This window comes from Oryctolagus cuniculus, chromosome 3 (genome assembly GCF_964237555.1).
Source record: "Oryctolagus cuniculus chromosome 3, mOryCun1.1, whole genome shotgun sequence".
Classification (NCBI taxonomy): domain Eukaryota; kingdom Metazoa; phylum Chordata; class Mammalia; order Lagomorpha; family Leporidae; genus Oryctolagus; species Oryctolagus cuniculus.
The window spans coordinates 66371252-66389423 of NC_091434.1; the positions used below are offsets into that span (position 1 = coordinate 66371252).

At 46.3% G+C, this 18172-nt stretch overlaps 1 protein-coding gene and 1 long non-coding RNA gene across 12 annotated transcripts in view; one reads left to right on the top strand and one right to left on the bottom strand.

Moving 5' to 3' along the window:
* Positions 1 to 18172, top strand: part of CHN1 (chimerin 1) — a 259736-nt gene that overhangs the window by 240632 nt on the left and 932 nt on the right. For all 11 annotated transcript variants that reach the window (XM_051848493.2, XM_051848491.2, XM_008258770.4 and 8 more), the window contains 4 exons: positions 3441 to 3614; positions 4330 to 4407; positions 10824 to 10961; positions 16985 to 17090. In XM_051848493.2, coding sequence (XP_051704453.2) covers positions 3441 to 3614; positions 4330 to 4407; positions 10824 to 10961; positions 16985 to 17090 — 496 coding nt within the window. The remainder of the gene's footprint in view (positions 1 to 3440; positions 3615 to 4329; positions 4408 to 10823; positions 10962 to 16984; positions 17091 to 18172) is intronic.
* Positions 4223 to 17967, bottom strand: LOC127491599 (uncharacterized). Its single transcript, XR_011387252.1, has 4 exons — positions 17738 to 17967; positions 15327 to 15493; positions 5874 to 6039; positions 4223 to 5549 (listed from the first exon to the last, which is right to left on the bottom strand). It is a non-coding gene; the product is annotated as an uncharacterized lncRNA (long non-coding RNA).

Consider the following 18172-nt stretch of genomic DNA (forward strand, 5'->3'; position numbering starts at 1 on the left):
ATTGAACCAACAGAAAAAAATAGAAAATATGGTTTAAAAAAGAACCAAAGGGGAGTTTTAGAACTGAAAGGTATGCTAACCAAAGTGAGCACAGTGAATGGCAGGCTCCGTAGCAGACTGGAGACAACAGAGGAAGAAATGGATGAACTTACAGAGATCTGTAAAAGTTAGCCAATTTGGACAAGCAAGAGAAAATAATTTTTAAAAGTGAACTAAGCCTCAGAGAACTGTGAGACAATAGCAGAAGATTTAATACTTGCATTGCGGGGACCTCAGAAGGGGCTGGAGAGTATGAGAGTGAAAACCCCTCAAATGTCCTGAAAGCAGTCAGAGAGGAGTGGCATCTTCCTCGTGGTTGGGGATATTTGTTTATAAACTGAATGCATCAGGGACAGTGTAGATATGGAAGTCTCTGATGCTCTGTTTCTACAGGTCCTTTCCAGGGCCGCATTCACATCAGCCTCACACACAGAGTTCATAGACTCTGACCTGAAGCCGATTATGGCAATAGCGTATAACGAGCCCTGGCATACTCCATCAAAAAGGTCTCTCAGAACATTGTTTCATTCTTCTAAATAACAATAACATAGTCTTGGTAAACAGTTTACTGTGTGTGAGCATTTTACATATTTAACACTTAAGCTTCACGTGAACCCTGATAAACATTTCTGCTTTGCATAACTGTGGCACAGGAAACTAAAAATCACAGCTCAGAGATTCTAGGCTGAATCCTTCAGTTGTAGAAATTATCCAAGACATTAAAATCTCTTTGAAGTGAACATTTTGCCATTGATTTGCCTTGTGATTAGATTGGAAATCTTTACTACAGGTGTCAAGAGGAATTTGAGTTTTGTTTTGGACACAATATAGCCATCAAGAAATAGCATCAATAGCATCGGGCCATTTCCTCAGACAGCAGAGGTTGAGCTCTTGCCCTGGAAGCCTTTTTTGGTTCAAAGAAGTTGTTGTTCTTAAGTGGTGATGATGTTTGGACACTGTCAGCATGGATGAGGCCATCTCCAGTGTGTTCACTTGCACACTCATGTGCAAAGACAGCTCTTTCCTCTGTACTTGGGCTGTCTTTGCACATGGATGGTGCCAAGTACATAGGAATTTCTCCCTTAGAGTCACCACAGGCTTTACGTTCTAATTTCAGGTTGGCAGTATCTAGCCGCTGACCGAAGGAAAGATTCCACTTATATGCTGGCTAATTTTGCCTTTCTCTGTCTTGTTACTACCCTTTGTAACTAAATTGCAGCTAGTAAGTTTTACCAAAGGTCATAATTACGATGATGGATGGATGAGGGATGATGATCGCCAGCTTTTGTCTAGCAGTTTGCAACATGCAAATCCCCTGAATGCATCAGCTCATTCATTATCATAACAGTTCTGAGAGGTGGATAGGACGCCCTCCTTTCTGCCAGAACCACAAGGATAAACTGAAGCTTGCTCACAGATCCCTCGATAACCGTGTTACTGAGGATTTTCACTGGGATTTCATTAAGACCTGGCCTTATATAAATTGCACATTCCACTTGGACTGGATTTGCAAGAGGTCAACATCAGGGTTTCTTGAACTTAAAAACAAATAGGTTATATTTTGTTTGTTTTTAGATTTTATTTATTTGAGAGGGAGAGTTACAGATAGTGAGAGGAAGACAGAAAGGTCTTCCATCCACTGATTCACTCCCCAAATGGCCCAAAAGCCGGAGCTGAGCCAATCTGAAGCCAGGAACTTGTTCCAGGTCTCCCATGTGGGTGCAGGGGCCAAAGTTCTTGGGCCATCTTCCACTGCTTTACCAGGCCATGGCAGAGAGCTGGATCAGAAGAGGAGCATCTGGGACTAGAATAGGCTCCCATATGGGATGCTGGTGCTGCAGGCAGAGGATTAACCTATTATGCCACAGCACCAGCCCCAGGTTATGCTTTTAAAAACAAAGATTACATTTATTTTAGTAGAACTGTTTATTCAGTTATGATTTTTCTTTAGTCTCTAGTATAATTTAACAAAATATTTGTATTCTTTATTCCTTCCAAAATTTGTGGTGCTTCTTAATGGGGAAAATAGAGATTCAAAATAGTAATAACTAAAAGATGTTTGGGTTCTGGCTTCTTAAAATTTATAACCTAGCAAAACTACAAAGCAAATAAACTGAATAGAAGCAATATAGAATCGTCCCAATGCTTAAATCCCATCTCTGCTTTGTACATGGGGTAAAAGTATAGTTGGTACTCTGAGGTACCCGTTTCATAGAACTTTGTCAGTTTAAATGCAATAATAAATGTATAGCCCTTGAAAAGTGCCCAATACTAGTAAGCCCTTATTAAATGGGGATAGTAGGAAGAAACAATAATTTTGGGCTATTGGATGAATTATGTATTAGTTATATATAGAAAGGATTTTAAGTAGATCTAAATAGGAGCAGCAAAGCTTTAAAAAGGCCTTGGAGAGGCCGGCGCTGTGACATAGCGGGTAAAGCTGCCGCCTGCAGTGCCTGCATCCATGTGGGCACCAGTTCAAGTTCTGGCTGCTCCTCTTCCGATCCAGCTCTCTGCTATGGCCTGGGAAAGCAGTGGAAGATGGCCCAAGGCCTTGGGCCCCTGCACCTCGTGGGAGACCCAGAAGAAGCTCCTGGGTCCCAACTTTGGATCTACACAACTCCGGCCGTTGCAGCCAGTTGGGGAGGGAACCAGCAGATGCAAGACTTCTCTCTGCCTCTCTGTAACTCTGCCTTTAAATAGATCTTTAAAAAGCCCTTGAATACTCTTACTTTTGGAGGTCCAATTCTGCTACTTCATATCAAATATATTAATTCTCACATTAAATACAATTTCTATGTAACTTTAAGGAAACTGATTTTTAGTTAGCCATCTTAGTCTATTTTGTGCTGTTAGAACAAATTCCACGGACTGGGTAGTTTATAGGGAACATAGATGTATTCTTCACAGTCCTGGGGTCTGAGAAGTCCAGGATCAAGGTGGCAGTGTGTGGCGCGGCTTCCTGCCGCATCCTCCCGAGGCAGAGGAGAAGGGAGCCACTTCCGCGAGCCCTGTGTGTAGCGGCAGAGCTCTCGACACCTAAGCACCTCCCAGCACTGCTGTCTTGGGAATCAAGTTTCTAACACATGAATTTTGGAGAGGAAAAGCATATCAAACCATAGAACTGGCTATTTGGCATAATACTATGTTTTGTAAGCACTTTGAGGGGTGGTATTCTACTGAGGTCATCACACAGCAAGGAAAACGATGAATAAGCTAGAATTCTGGTCTCCTAGCTGATAACTGAAATTTTCCAAGAGAAAAAATGGGAATGTTGTCTCTCTACCCTGAAGGAACTACTGGAGGCTAATCTACTGAAAACCTAAGTTGAGCTGCAAAGTAAACACTCAGAATGCTCAAAACCCTGAAAGAAATGTTTCCTTTCTTCATTCTTTGCGTAGATTGTGGTTTGAATGTTCATAAGCAGTGTTCCAAGATGGTCCCCAATGACTGTAAGCCAGACTTGAAGCACGTGAAGAAAGTGTACAGCTGTGACCTGACAACGCTCGTGAAAGCACACATCACCACGCGGCCAATGGTGGTGGACATGTGCATCAGGGAGATCGAAGCCAGAGGTGAGGCCCTGCAGCGCAGCCGCGGCACCCTTACAAGTCCCGATGCCTCCCTGGGGGCCTCACTGCACTACACGCTTGACTCTTTTCTGCACTTTTGGGGAAAATGGCTTCAGATGTCAAATGATCTCAAGTCAAATGAATTAACACGTAAGCTGCTTGTTTTTGAGGCAGATTAAACCAGTTGCAGAAAATATGCTTAAAGATATATTTGTAGCTGGTGCTTCCAGTCTGCAGAAGCTGACATGTAGAGTTGAGTGCATTTCTCAGTTTTTCTGTTTTCCTTGGGTCCAGGAAGCTAGGATGAATGCTGTGAAAGCTCTCCAATGCCAGAGCCAGAGCTGTGCCTAATTATTCTTTCTCTCTTGGGAAAAACTGCTGCAACCTATTAATATAGCTTATCTTAGTCATCTGTTACGTAAAGAATTTATGGTGTAATTGGGGTGATGAGCTGTTTCCCGTAAGGCTTTACATATTTGATCTAATTAGACAGAATAAGCCAATTTATAAATATTCAGGTGACATTAGGTGAGAATTAAAGAACTGTGAGTGAAATGGTTTTATTTTAGGAAAAAGTGTGAAAAGGTAGAAGCATGCACATTTTCTCAATCTTTCTGACACATTACCTCTCAAGCCTGAAGTGTGGGAATAAGTTAAAATTTAAAGAAAAGGGATAATTCCAAAGAAACCAATTTGCTGCCATGCTCTGTTCTTCCAGGTCTTAATTCTGAAGGACTGTACCGAGTGTCAGGATTTAGTGACCTAATTGAAGATGTCAAGATGGCTTTTGACCGAGGTATATTCTTCCACATGTTGGTTAACTTAAGTCCGGGATGCTCTTTGCCAAAAAGTCTTACGTTATTTTTGCATTACTGATGATTATTATACCAAATAAAAAGACTTACAATTTCTTATTTTTGTGTTAAAGTATTAAGCTGTCAAGTTTAAGAATGAGGAAAAAAAGCATAAAATTTAACCATATTTGAGTATCCAAGTTTGGTTCCTTTGCCAAAAGACGTAAAGAGCAATGCCACTTACCAAAAATCATGGAGGAAAGGAGAGAGGGGGTGGACTCTGAACACTCCAGGTCTCGGGTTTCCCAGGCTGGAGTTCGCCAGCCCAGCTCTGCTGTCATGCTCCCAGGCAGCCTCGTCGCCATCTGCAGCTGTGCTGAGAACCAAGTCATGACTGAGATGACGGGGCCAGAAAGCCGAGAGATGCTGAGAACCCCCCAGCTCAGGACCTGTCCCACTGTGGAAGGAGAAAAGCTCAGTGGGCTTCCTTTTTTTTTTTTTTTAACATTTAAATTAGGATTTGTTTCCATGGTTCTCTACTGTCTTTAGGCTTTAAGTACAAGATTAAGGTGGTATCAAAGAAGAGCTATAGTTTTGACTACAGAAAGTGAGTTAGTAGTGATCCTCCTGTTTTCCAAGTCTGTATTTCTAGTTCCAGCACACTCCTCTCCCATTCACGAACCTCTTACAGGCAGAAGGCAAAAACATTTCACCAACCTGACCTAAGAAAAATCTAGGCCAGCCCAGGTATTTGATGGGAGCAAAGATATGGTGAACTAATAGTGTGCTAGGTCCAGATAAGTCTCAAGAAGAGCAGTTCTGAATCCATGCCAAACGGGATGTCAAGGAGGCATCTCTCTCTGGAAGGCAGGAACTGAACACATCGTTTCCCAGCCTCTGGCCATGATTCTCAATAGTAAGTCAACAATGTTAAGGAAAATGAATGCTCCCAGGGACCTCAGAAAGCAAATAAATGTCACAGTTTCCCTTCATTTAAAAAAAAAAAAAAGGCACAACACAACATTTTGGTGCCCTGAAAACACAGCTGAGACTTGAATTTCTTAAGAACTCCCCTTTGCTCCATGTCACCACGCTTTCTGGAACCAATCTTTGACATCCCACAGGGCTGTGTTCCAGCAGTCATCTGTAAGAATGATATAAAGAACATTAATAAGAGTGTGAAGGAAGCCAACGGCTCTGATCGTTTACATCACTTCTGCCCAAGTCCATGCATATTCAGATTATCAGATAAACAGAGCAAAGCAAATTTGAAGGAATTAAGAGTGATCATCTCTGGGAGCCATAACCTTCAATTAATGAAATCCAAGAAGGAAGACAGGATCCACGGAATGCTAGAATTCCAGTGTCAGGGTGAAAAGAGTAACTCTGGGGAATTCTTCTCTAGCTTAGAGGAGGTAGTCACTGAATGGAGAACTAACAAGCCCAACATCGGCAGATGCCATCATACCTTTGCCCAAGTATTTATGTGGTGGACATGGTGAAGGGTTCACGGTCAAAGCCAATGAAGGCCCTTGGAGCCTTATCCCAGGAGAGACTCAGTCAAGAGCTGAAAGAAGTAATCAGGAGGTTCCCCAAGAAGGCTGAAGAGCGGTGTCCAACATTCATCTCCTTTTCTATGGGAAAGAACCAGAATAACAGTAATTGCATCTCATGGGGAGTGCCCAAGGGAAAATGCTGGAACTCAGCATGGGCAGCACAGGAACGCCGATAGGCCAGAGAGACCTGGGATGCTCCCGGGACCTTAGAAGCTCGCCTCCAGATCTGGAGCTGTCTCTTGAGACCCCTTCAGAAAGGTGTGTATGGCTACCCTGGACATGGGCCTGGCCTCACAGAGGCTCTCAGAGTCCACCCTGACTTGGATGGACACACGCAGCTGCACAAACCTGCCCCACAACCACCGGGACCCACACACCGCTACTGAGACTGAGAAGAATACAAGCCTCTGCTCCCACTGCCACTGATGATAGTGGAAGAAGATATAGAGAAACTGCACCTCAACGTCCAACTAAAGCTAAAACCAAAGCAGCCTGCAATTCAAAAGCCAAGGATGCATCATCAGGAAAAAGCCTTCAATCTGCAAAAGCTGCCCTTCAAAAATGATAGAACTGATCTACCAAATGCCCACATATTAACATAGGGACACAAGAAGTATGAAAAAGCAAGGCACCGTGATACCTCAGAAGGAAAACATAATGCTTTAGTGTCGGACACCAAAGAAAAGGAGATTGGCATAATGCCTCATGTTCAAAGAGTGACTACAGGGGCTGGTGCTGTGGCGTAGCAGGTAAAGCTGCTGCCTACAGTACCAGCATCCCATATGGGTGCTGGTTTGAGTCCCAGCTGCTCCACTTCCCATCCAGCTCCCTGCTAATGTCTTGAGAAATCAGCAAAAGATGACCCAAGACCTTGGGCCCCCACACTCGCTTAGAAGACCCAAAAGAAGCTCTTGGCTCCTGGCTTTGAATCGGCACAGCTCTGACCATTGCAGCTATTTGAGGAGTGAAACAGATGGAAGACCTTTTCTCTCTCCACTTCTGCCTCTGCTGCTCTGTAACTCTGCCTTTCAAATAATTTTTTTAATTTAAATATATATATATATAGAATGACTATAAGGATACTCAAAGAGATACAAGAGAATACAAGTAATTAAATAAAGTTAGGAAATCATTGCATGATGTGAATCAGAAATTCAGCAGAGATGGAGATCTTCAAAAGGAACAGGCATCTTAGATATGAAAAACTCAACCTAGCAATGCATCTTGAGGACTTAGAAAAAACAAAAACCAAACCCAAATGTAGTAGAAGGGGAAAAAAAGTAAGGACCAGAGTAAAGGAAACAGAGACAAAAAAATACAAAGAAATCAGCGAAATGAGGCTTTTTTTAATAGACACACAAAAATCAGCTCAAAATAGAGGAAAGATTAAAAGGTAAGGCCTGAATCTAGGCAAGTACTAGAAGAAAAGATAGGGGGAATACTTAAAGACATTGACACAAGCAGTGATTTAATGGATAAGACCCCAAAAAACACAGACAGGAAAAGGAGAAACAAATAGGATGATATCAAACTAAAAACTTACACAGAAGAAAATGGCCAACAAAGTGAAGAGAAAACCAACAGAATTGAAGAAAATACTTGCAAAATATTCACTTGACAAAGGATTAATCCAGAATACATAAGGAACTCAAAAAACTCAAGAACAAAAGAACAATCCAGTTAAGAAATGGGCAAAGGATCTGGGTAGACATTTTTCAAAAGAAATATAAAGGACAAGCCGGCGCTGCAGCTCACTAGGCTAATCCTCCACCTTGCGGCGCCGGCACCCCAGGTTCTAGTCCCGGTTGGGGCACCGGATTCTGTCCCGGTTGCCCCTCTTCCGGGCCAGCTCTCTGCTGTGGCCAGGGAGTGCAGTGGAGGATGGCCCAAGTGCTTGGGCCCTGCACCCCATGGGAGACCAGGAAAAGCACCTGGCTCCTGGCTCCTGCCATCGGATCAGCGCGGTGCGCCGGCCGCAGCACGCCAGCCGTGGTGGCCATTGGAGGGTGAACCAACGGCAAAGGAAGACCTTTCTCTCTGTCTCTCTCACTGTCCACTCTGCCTGTCCAAAAAAAAAAAAAAATTAAAAAATAAAAAGAAATATAAAGGATAACAAATACATGAAAGAAGCGCTCACTGTATCCCCGCCCGTCAGGAAAATGCAGATCAAATGCACTCCAGTGAGAATGGCCATTAGCAAAAAGACAACAGCAGGGCACAGGGGTAAAGCTGCTGCCTACAATGCCAGCCCTTCCTACAGGCACCATGTTGTGTCCTGACTGCTCCACTTCTGATCAGCTCTCTGCTAATGGCCTGGGAAAAGCAGCAGAGGATGGCCCAAGTGCTTGCACCTCTACTACCCATGTGGGAGACCTGGAAGAAGCTCCTAACTCCTGGGTTCACCTGGCCTAACCCCAGCTATTGCAGCCATCTAGGGAGTGAAGCAGCACGTGGAGGACCTGTGTCTCTCCCTCTCTGTAACTCTTGACTTTCAAAGAAGGAAAGAAATCTTTTTTAAAAAATTATACACACACACACACAATGGCATGCTGGATATGGAGAAAAAGTACACTCTCGTTGGTGGGAATGCAAACTAATACAACTATAATGGAGAATAGTATGAAGCTTTCTCAGAAAACTAAAACTACATCAGTCATGTGACCTAGCTAAACCACTTCTGGGTATGTATCTTAAGGAAATGAAATCAGCATGTGAAAGGGATACCTCCACTTACATGTTGTAGTCACAATAGCCAAGACTTGAATCAACCTAGGTGTCCATCAGTAGATGAATGGATAAAACGTGGTGTGTGTACACACATACAGACACACCACGGTCAAATATTCTTTTGTCATGAAAGAGTGAAATTCTGACATTTTCAGCAAAATGAATGGAACCAGCATTAAAGTGAAATAAGCCAGACACAGAAAGGCAAATACCACATGTTCTCCCTCATACATGAAAATTTTAAAAAATTAATCTGAATCCCATCTGCTTTACTTCCAATCCAGCTCCCTGCTAATATACCTGGGAAATCAGTAGAAGATGGCCCAAGTACCTAGGCCCCTGCACCCACTTGGGAGACCCAGATGAAGCTCCTAACTTTGGCCTGGCCCACCCCCAGCCATTGCAGCCACTTTGGGGGAATGAGCCAGTGGGTAGATGATCCCTCTCTGCCTTTCAAATAAATAAAATAGATCATTAAAAAGTCAATCTGGGGGGCCGGCGCCGCGGCTCACTAGGCTAATCCTCCACCTTGCAGTGCCGGCACACCGGGTTCTAGTCCCGGTCGGGGTGCTGGATTCTGTCCCGGTTGCCCCTCTTGGGGCAACTCTTGGCCCCTCTTGGCCAGCTCTCTGCTGTGGCCCGGGAGTGCAGTGGAGGATGGCCCAAGTACTTGGGCCCTGCACCCCATGAGAGACCAGGAGAAGCACCTGGCTCCTGCCATAGGATCAGCGTGGTGTGCCGGCCGCAGCGCGCCAGCCGTGGCGGCCATTGGAGGGTGAACCAACGGCAAAGGAAGACCTTTCTCTCTCTCTCTGTCCACTCTGTCAAAAAAAAAAAAAAAAAAAAAAAAAAGTCAATCTGGGGGCCAGTGTTGCGATGCTGGCATATAAATCAACACCTGTTCAAGTCCCAGCTGTTCCACTTGCAATCCAGCTGCCTGCTGTTGTGCCTGGGAAAACAGCAGAGGATGGTCAAAGTCCTTAGGGCCCTGCATCCACGTGGGAGCCCTGGAAGATCTGGTTCTGCACTCGTGCTCTAACTCTGTCTTTCAAATAAATAAAATCTTTTTTTAAAGATTTGAAAGAAATAAAGAGGCAGAGAGAATGTTTTCCATCCGCTGTTTCACTCTCCAAATGGCTACAAAGGCCAGAGCTGGGCTGATCTGAAGCCAGGAGCCAGGAGCTTCTTCTGGGTTTCCCATGTGGGTGCAGGGGCCCAAGCACTTGGACCGTCTTTTACTGCTTTCCCAGGCCACAGCAGAGAGCTGGATCAGAAGTGGAGCAGCCAGGACTTCAACCGGTGTCCACAAGGGATGCTGGCACTGCAGGTAGCTGCTTTATGTGCTACACCACAATGCCGGCCCCGAGACTACTTTTTAATCCATAGAAATGTCTCCCAAGTGGAGTAAAAGAAACTCCCAAGCCAAGTAGAATAGAAGAAAACTAGCATGAGATCTAGCTCTGAGTAGACACTAAATCGTTAGATGAAAACTTGAGAGTGTGAACAAAGTGGAGTACTGAATGCAGGGGAGTGCCGAGGGAAACCTGACGGAGGCCGCCTGTGCTTGAGCGTCCTAGGGCCTGGCCCCTGCAGAGTTCTCCATTGTAGAATCTTTCCTCAACATTCTAGAGTCCTGTTTTATTTTGCTTTTTTACTTCTTTCTACCTCCCCTACCTCCTGGGCGTAAGCAGGATCCAAATGTGGAGAGAAAGAGCCTGGGGTAAAACACAGGGGACCCCCTGTGCCAGGGGGCTTTGCAAGTGAAAGTGCCTGTTATTTTTCCACAAACTTTTTAAAGAAGAATATGCAGTCCTGCATTAAATCCCCACCCCCACCCCAGGAACTCTAGTGGCTCTAGGAATTTGAAAGATATTTTCGTTGACTTCATCCTCCCCAGCCTCTCCCTTCCCTAAGTAGGCAGAAGGTAAGGAACTTCAGCATGGAAAATGCAAAACAAGACATTGCCATTTAACAGGAAATTAGCCACTTGTAGGTATCATGAAACCACTGAATTTGGTGTTAACAAATTGAAGCGTTGCTAATCTCTAAAGTCTGAATGTATACAAAAATGAACCAGCTATTAGAAACTGCTGTGAGTCCAGCTACTTACTTTTGTTTTTTAATATCCTTTAAAGATGGTGAGAAAGCAGATATTTCCGTGAACATGTATGAAGATATCAACATTATCACTGGCGCGCTGAAACTGTACTTCAGGGACTTACCAATTCCACTCATTACGTACGATGCCTACCCCAAGTTTATAGAGTCTGCCAGTGAGTATCAACGCACGGGTCCCCAGCAACCTGCCAGGCCCCTCCCCCAGGTCACCACTTTTCCTGCTGGGTCTTGAATGCGTTATGAAATTCACCCCCTCCCCTTTCTCCGTGGTTAGTCCTCTCACAAGCATTTCACACTCTTCTCTAGCAGTTTCCACACAACTTCTGCCATCTGAAGCTTCAGGGTGTGCTCACTCCGTTTCCAAAATAACCTGACACCTGCTCTTTAGATGTGGAGCACCACTTTTATAAAATGAAAGTGCATAACCAGAAAAATAAAGGCAAAGGCAAGGTACAGGATCAGCTTTTGTTACAATTTAACAAACTGTCAGGTTGCGGAGTTTCTGCGTTCCTGTCATCAGTTGCGGCCTGTGTATTGCGTGTGTCTAAGTTAATGCAGACCACTCGCCGTCCACACACTGGCGCTGGCCTGTGGCTCCGACTTTTAAGTAGCACTATTTTAGATCAAAATGTCATATTCCTCCTAGTTGAGATGAAAATGAGAAAAAGCAAGGGGTTATTTGCCAAATTTGATTTATGCAGCAAGAATTATACCTGTAATTCACACTTCATTTTTCAAAGAAGGGAATTCTTAAACAGATTTTAAGTGTTGGCATTATGTTTTTACTTTTCTCTTCAAAAAAAGATAGGCTATTTCTGTCATTTTGCTTTTCTGTCTTTAAAACCAAATGTTGTCTTGATCTTTAAATAATTACATCACTTCCTTAGTAACACTGCTTTTACTTTTTGACTTTGAAATTTCATGAAGTACAAATTCTTTGTTCCGACTTTCAGTTTTCTCTTTAGAGCTGTGGTTGAGAATTTTTGTGGTTAGTTCCATGGAGCCCTGATTTCTTGCAGGTCAGCTCAGGGTCTCATGGAGAGAACAGCTGGGAGAATTACACTGGTTTTTAGAAAATGCTGTGTGCACAAATGATTTAACAAGTTTGAGAGCCTGAAAGTCTAGGTCTCTCCCACAGGAGCATAACTCCTCTCATCTCACGACGGCCTCTGCAATCATAAAAGCTGGCCGAGAGCTTCCACGCCGTCGCCTTACAGGGCAGGTGTGGCCTCCCCAGACGGCATCAGTGTGACCGCCACTCACCTGGAAAGCGCTTGGCACACACTGCCTTTGCAAGGGGCTGCTGTGGTCACACTTTGCTCTGACCCCTTTAAAAAGATAACAGTGCAAGCCGGCGCCGTGGCTCACTAGGCTAATCCTCCGCCTTGCGGCGCCAGCGCACGGCGTTCTAGTCCCGGTCGGGGCGCCGGATTCTGTCCCGGTTGCCCCTCTTCCAGGCCAGCTCTCTGCTGTGGCCTGGGAGTGCAGTGGAGGATGGCCCAGGTGCTTGGGCCCTGCACCCCATGGGAGACCAGGAGAAGCACCTGGCTCCTGCCATCGGATCAGCGCGGTGCGCCAGCCGCAGCACACCAGCCGCGGCAGCCATTGGAGGGTGAACCAACGGCAAAGGAAGACCTTTCTCTCTTACTGTCCACTCTGCTTGTCAAAAAAATAAAAAAGATAACAGTGCAACTAGACAGTATATCTCAAAGTTTTAAAATCTGTTTTGAGAGCAGTATAGGAGAGAGGTCCTCCATCTGCTGGTTCATTCCCTAACTGGCCGCAATGGCTGGAGCTGCACCAATCTGAAGCCAGGAGCCACGCGGGTGCAGGCCCCAGTGTAACTATTTTGACGTGTGATTTGTGACCCAGAGGCCCCAACCGCTTAACCCTGACATTCACATGTGCTGTGTGTTTGGCATGATAGCATCGTTTGTGGTCCTTGTACGTAGTGTTTCCAGCAGTAGTCTTTTATACAGCCATCCGAAAGGACAGACAAGGAAGAGGAAAGTAGCTTATGTTTATGTACAAGGTGCTGCAAGCCACACCAGGCACTTTACAAGCATGCTGCCACTCAAAGATTGTGTAGAACATAGGTGAACTGAGCAGAGTCTTGTCCCTAGAGGAGGTGGCCCTGGCGTTCAAACCCACATCTGCCTAAGGTCAAATCCATTGCTCTCTCCACTCTGTCTCACGACCTAGCTCATGTGAGGGAGCAGGGAACAAAAGGCGTGCACAGGAGGGGACCCCTTCCCAATTCAGTTTTTAAGTTAGTTTTTTCTTTTGTCAGTTCCTAAAAAGTCTCTGGTACTTATTACCAGCCTTTGCCAATAAGAAGGCAGTTTGTGTTAAAGCTCCCTTTTGTAAGAGCTGCCAGAGCTCTGCTGTGGCGCCTCCCTTGGGGGCCCGAGGGGGTTCCAGTGTAGGAGAGGAGACCGGACTGTGAGGAGGCACCGGGAAGTTTGCGAGGTTGGAATTCCAGGAGAAGCTGCTTGTAGTGCAAAAACTTCTTAAAGCCCATGCATTTTTTTCTTTCATAATACACATTTTCCACAAACTTTTTGAGGACCCTGCATATGCCTGGGAAGCTGGAAGCTGGGTGGAAGTGGCTGTAAGAAATGAGAAAGGAACACAATGGGGAAGAGGCCAGGGAATCCCCCTTAAGGCCTGGGCCATCTTCCTAAGCCCTGCAGAAGCCCTGAGGAGCCCATCTTGAAGTCTGGGCGTGCCCAGCCCTTCTTCCTTGCACCCTCTCGCCACAGTTGAGACATTGCTGCCCAAAACACAGGGGCCAGAAGACAGCTTTCAGCCAGCCCTGCCCAGTCACCCAGCCATAGTGGGAACAGCTCTGCCACACAGAGCCCCTGGTGGGACCAAGCGTAGCAGATCTGCCCTGGCCAAGCAGCCTGCACAGTCTTCTTAGGAGACCTTAGAAAAGCCACAGGGCCCCATGAGTGCGCAACCTTGACAGAAGCAGATAAACGCATGTAAAACCTACGGTTCTGCGTTCCAAAAGTGTACTTTCTAGAAGAAAAGTCTGAGAAGGCGAGCTTGCCGATCTTTTCTTCACATCTGCCACTGAGTCACCCTTTGGCTTAGCTGAATTTTATTTTTCTTTTATTTAAGGTTCTCCCTAAAGAGGTAAACAAGGCCTACAGCAGAAAGAGCTTGTAATTAGGCCTGGATCCAGATCCTGGGTGCTCGTGTCCTGCTCCCACAGGATGCCCATGTCCCAGGCCCTCAGGGGCTGTCTGTCCTCCTCACCTCTGCACGTCTTCTCTCCCTCACACCAGGGGGTCGTACAAGGGTACTTCTACAAGTCTGTTGAAAAGAGAATGAAAAGTTTTCTTGGTGCCCCCCAAAAATTGAAATCCATACATTTGGATTCATGGAAAGTGCATGTTATGAAAAAACTACACATGGATTTCAAAAAATTTTGCACCAAACTAAATAACTCCATTTTCACAAACTTTTTGAAGTCCCCTCTTAGTCAGGTGTTGTCTTCCCTACCATGGAATTTCCTGCCAGGCCTGCTGAAGTTCTCGCCTGTGTCTGTTTTCTCCCAATGCCCAGGATAGTGTCTCACCTCTGTAACAGCACCCCGCCACATGCAGGCCTTGCACACCTGACAGCCAGCGATACCCCTTCACTTCCAAACACTTCCCCTGCAGTCTGCCTCCCTCTTCAGGTGCGCTTGGGACTGCTCATGTCTGGAGAATTGTACCTTCTAAAAAACTTGTGATGAGTACTAAAAGCACTTGTAGGAGGTAGAAGGCAGAGAGTAACAAATTCCAGGGAAGAATCTGTTAATTTGAGAACAGTGTATTTGATACATGTTATCATGCGGTCCAGATGTCTTTTTCAATGTCCTCTCCCTGAACACCAGACTGACCCAGGTTGGCTGGCTCGTTGGGAGCTCTTACACCTCAGATGGACACCCCTCCGAGCCCCCTCCACTGTGTTACCCATCACCCCGGGGACTGAGCCCAACACTTGGCTCATTCTTGATTCTTCTTCATCCACCCTCGGCAGTGAGTCCCGGGCACTCTCCAGAATATATCCAGAACGCAACAACTTCTCACCTTTCTTGCTACCACCGATCCATGCTACTGTCATTCCTCACTGGGTTTTTCTAGTCGTTACTGGATCTGTCCTGCTTTTATTCTTGGCCCTCTATAGTCTGTTTTCCACATGGCAGCCAGAGGAGAGGTAGCTATGAAAACGGAGTCAGTTTGGGACAGTTCTTTGTTCAGAAAACCCTCACAGGGTAGGGAGCCCATTACCTACCCCCACCCCCCAGTGCTTCTCCCTCTGCTACAGCCGTACTTAGCTGCCCACTTTTCCACAAGTGTAACAGGCAGACTCTCCCTGTAGGTTCTTCACATGGCTGTTGCTCTGCTGGGGCCATCTCTGCCCCCAGAGCTCCACGTGACTCATTCCCTCTCTCCTGGCTCCTCGTTCAGTTCTGTCCTGACCACCCCGTTGAAACTTGCAACCCCAGAACTTCTAGTGCCACTTACCTGGGTTTGTTCCGTAGCACTTGCCTCATTCTAGTATACCGTACAGTGAGGTGTCATCGTCAGTGCAGACCGTGCTCCCAGTAGAAAGCTAGCTTCTGTGAGCAGGGGAATCTTGTTTACTTGCCCACCAGCACTGTCCTTTGTTTCACCCCATCTCAAGGTTCTGCCTGCACAGGGTAGTTGTGAAAATTAAAAGGCAACTAAGTTGCTATTTTCAATTTCCAGAATTGTATAGTTTCAAATAATTAGTCTTATGGTAAAAACAAAATAATAGTTTTCCATAGTAAAGGAAGTTTCTTCCCTTAACTCTAGAAATTAAAGGCTTGAGCTTCAGCATCTGAGCTGGTACCCTGCCGTCGTCCGCGGGCACTCTTCAGAGGCCCCAAGGTTTAAAGCCCACATCGGGATTCATTACGGAAAAAGGCAGATAACGGGGTCCTCATTATAAAGAAGTGAGCCAGGAGCCGAGAAGCAGCTTTTCATAGAAAAGTGTAGAATCGGTTTCTTTGAAGTGAAAAGCTTCCGTCACTGTTCACATCCTGAAATTTAGCAAATCTCTCCTGCCTGCGCTGGAAACACGTCCCTTTCATCCGATGCCAGGTTCCGCCCGATCCAGAGCACTGCCATCCAGTTGGTTTGCTCTGTACCTTGGGGAAGACTAGGGCCTTTGTCTTGAGTGTTACATTCTGGCCAGATGGTACCTTCTCAACCTTACAGGGCTGCTCTCCCGGTTAGGGTTCAGCAGTATGGGGTCCCCCATGGCTGTCCCAAGACTCCCCCCATCTCCCAACATTTGGGTAGAAGTGCTCCTTAGAAAGCACAGAATTCCAAAGATGCCTGTTTGACTTTGAAGTGACAGGTAAGCCGAGCGTGGTCTGTGTCCTGAAGGTACATGCTGGGGTTAGTGGGTTGCTTTGTGGCTAACACAGCAGAACTTGAATATCTAAGTGAAGACAGCCCCCTTCAAAGCTTACACCTGCCCAAGTCAGCTGTCTCAGGGAGCCCGCTGCTACGCACAGTGCTCGGAATCACCCTCAAAGTCACAGCGTGTTCTTCTGAACATCCTCATAGAAAACGTGTGTGCCTTGAGGGTAAATCTCATTTTTATATGCAACACCAAGTGACTTAGGGCCGAGTCTCAAACATTGGATGATATTTCTTGGTCTAGAAAGATTATATATATGTATATATAAAACATTCTCTCCCTCTAACTTTGCCTTTCATATAAGTCTTCAAAAAAACTACATGAGTATCCATGAATAAGACTTAGGAGTCACAGGGCCACTGGCGGCTTGGCGTGCATGCCATCACTGGGAGGGGATTTTCTAGCACTTGAACACACACACGCCTGTGGCGTTCTGAAGAGAGCTTATTTGAATGTGCGAGTTCTCCGTGTCCACACATGCCCGGCTGTTTTCATAGTCACATCCTAAATACAAGCCCATGTCTGCTTTCCACGGGACAGCGAGACAAGCCTACTGTTGCTGCCTTGAGCCAGGAGCCTTTAGAAACCTGGGACTAGGCCCTTGGATATTTTCCTAAAGCTTGGGCAGAGATCTGTGAGGCAGCATTTAGGATCCACTTTAGGTCACCACAGAGCAGAGTTCGCTGGACCGTTGCGCCTGCTCTCTGTAAAAGTGTTCCACTTGCCCTTTCAGAAATCATGGATCCCGACGAGCAATTGGAAACCCTTCACGAAGCCCTGAAACTACTGCCGCCGGCTCACTGCGAAACCCTCCGCTACCTCATGGCGCACCTGAAGAGGCAAGTTACAGACTGGGTGCCTCACACGCCCGTTGCCTGTAGACCTTGAGGTGCAGGGAAGGCAAAGCCATCCATCGAGGGAATGGGTAAACGGCCGGCTGTACTGCCGTCTCGTGCGACCCTGCACTCGCCAGGAAGAACACTAGAAGTCACCTGTCCTGTGCTGCGAGTGCAGAGCCGACTCTGGCACAGACGTCATTGGCAGATATGTGAGGAGTACCAGTGTCGCGCCACGGCCGCGCGTTGATTTCTGTGCAAGAGGAAGGCTTGTGGCAGTACAGACACTCGCGTCAAAGCCAGAGCACGGCAGCTGGCAGGAGCGCTCACGTCTCCTCCTCCTGCTCACAGCAGCCCTCCAGGCTTGCTGAGGAGTTTTAGATTACGGAGTTAATGTTGCCAGCACCGAAAGCCGGCATAAAAAGTGGTGAAATAAGGGGTCGAGGGAGGACGGGCAGCGAGACACTGTAGTTTTGGTGTTTAAAGTGATGGATGGGGACAGAGCTTTATTTCCCTGCTCAGTCACCCTCAGTCTCTACCAAGTGAGGCACAGTTTGGGGAATTATGTGACCAAGTCTTACAGGTTTTTGGGTTTCGAAATAGAAAACCAATCAGAAACAAAGTTTGATACGCCCGAAGGCATGACTTACCAGAAACGTACTCGAGTCATTCACGGTTGTTTACATTTTCCCATGCTAAAAGCACCATGAGCACAGCCCTTGCTTAATATGCATCAGCCTCACTTGTAAGTTCAAGTTTGCTTCATATTTGCATGTCAGTGGTCCAACCAGAACAAATAACTCTCCAGTCGCATTCTCTGCTGTTGCTGCAGCAGTAGAAAGGACATGAACATTACTCCCCAATATTTTTTGTCACCACTGCTCTGTCCCTGGACGCTCAATAAATTGTTCAACAGGCACAGACAACCGCAGAGGAAGCGAGGCGGCCACGGGGTGGGGAGGGTGATGGGCTAACCCAGGCGCCCCGTCCCTTCCCTGGCCCTACAGCGCAGCCCAGGAACCCTGGCATCCTGGATATTCAGCGCTAAACAAAGTCAGGGCTTCGAACCTCTGGGGAGGTAGGGA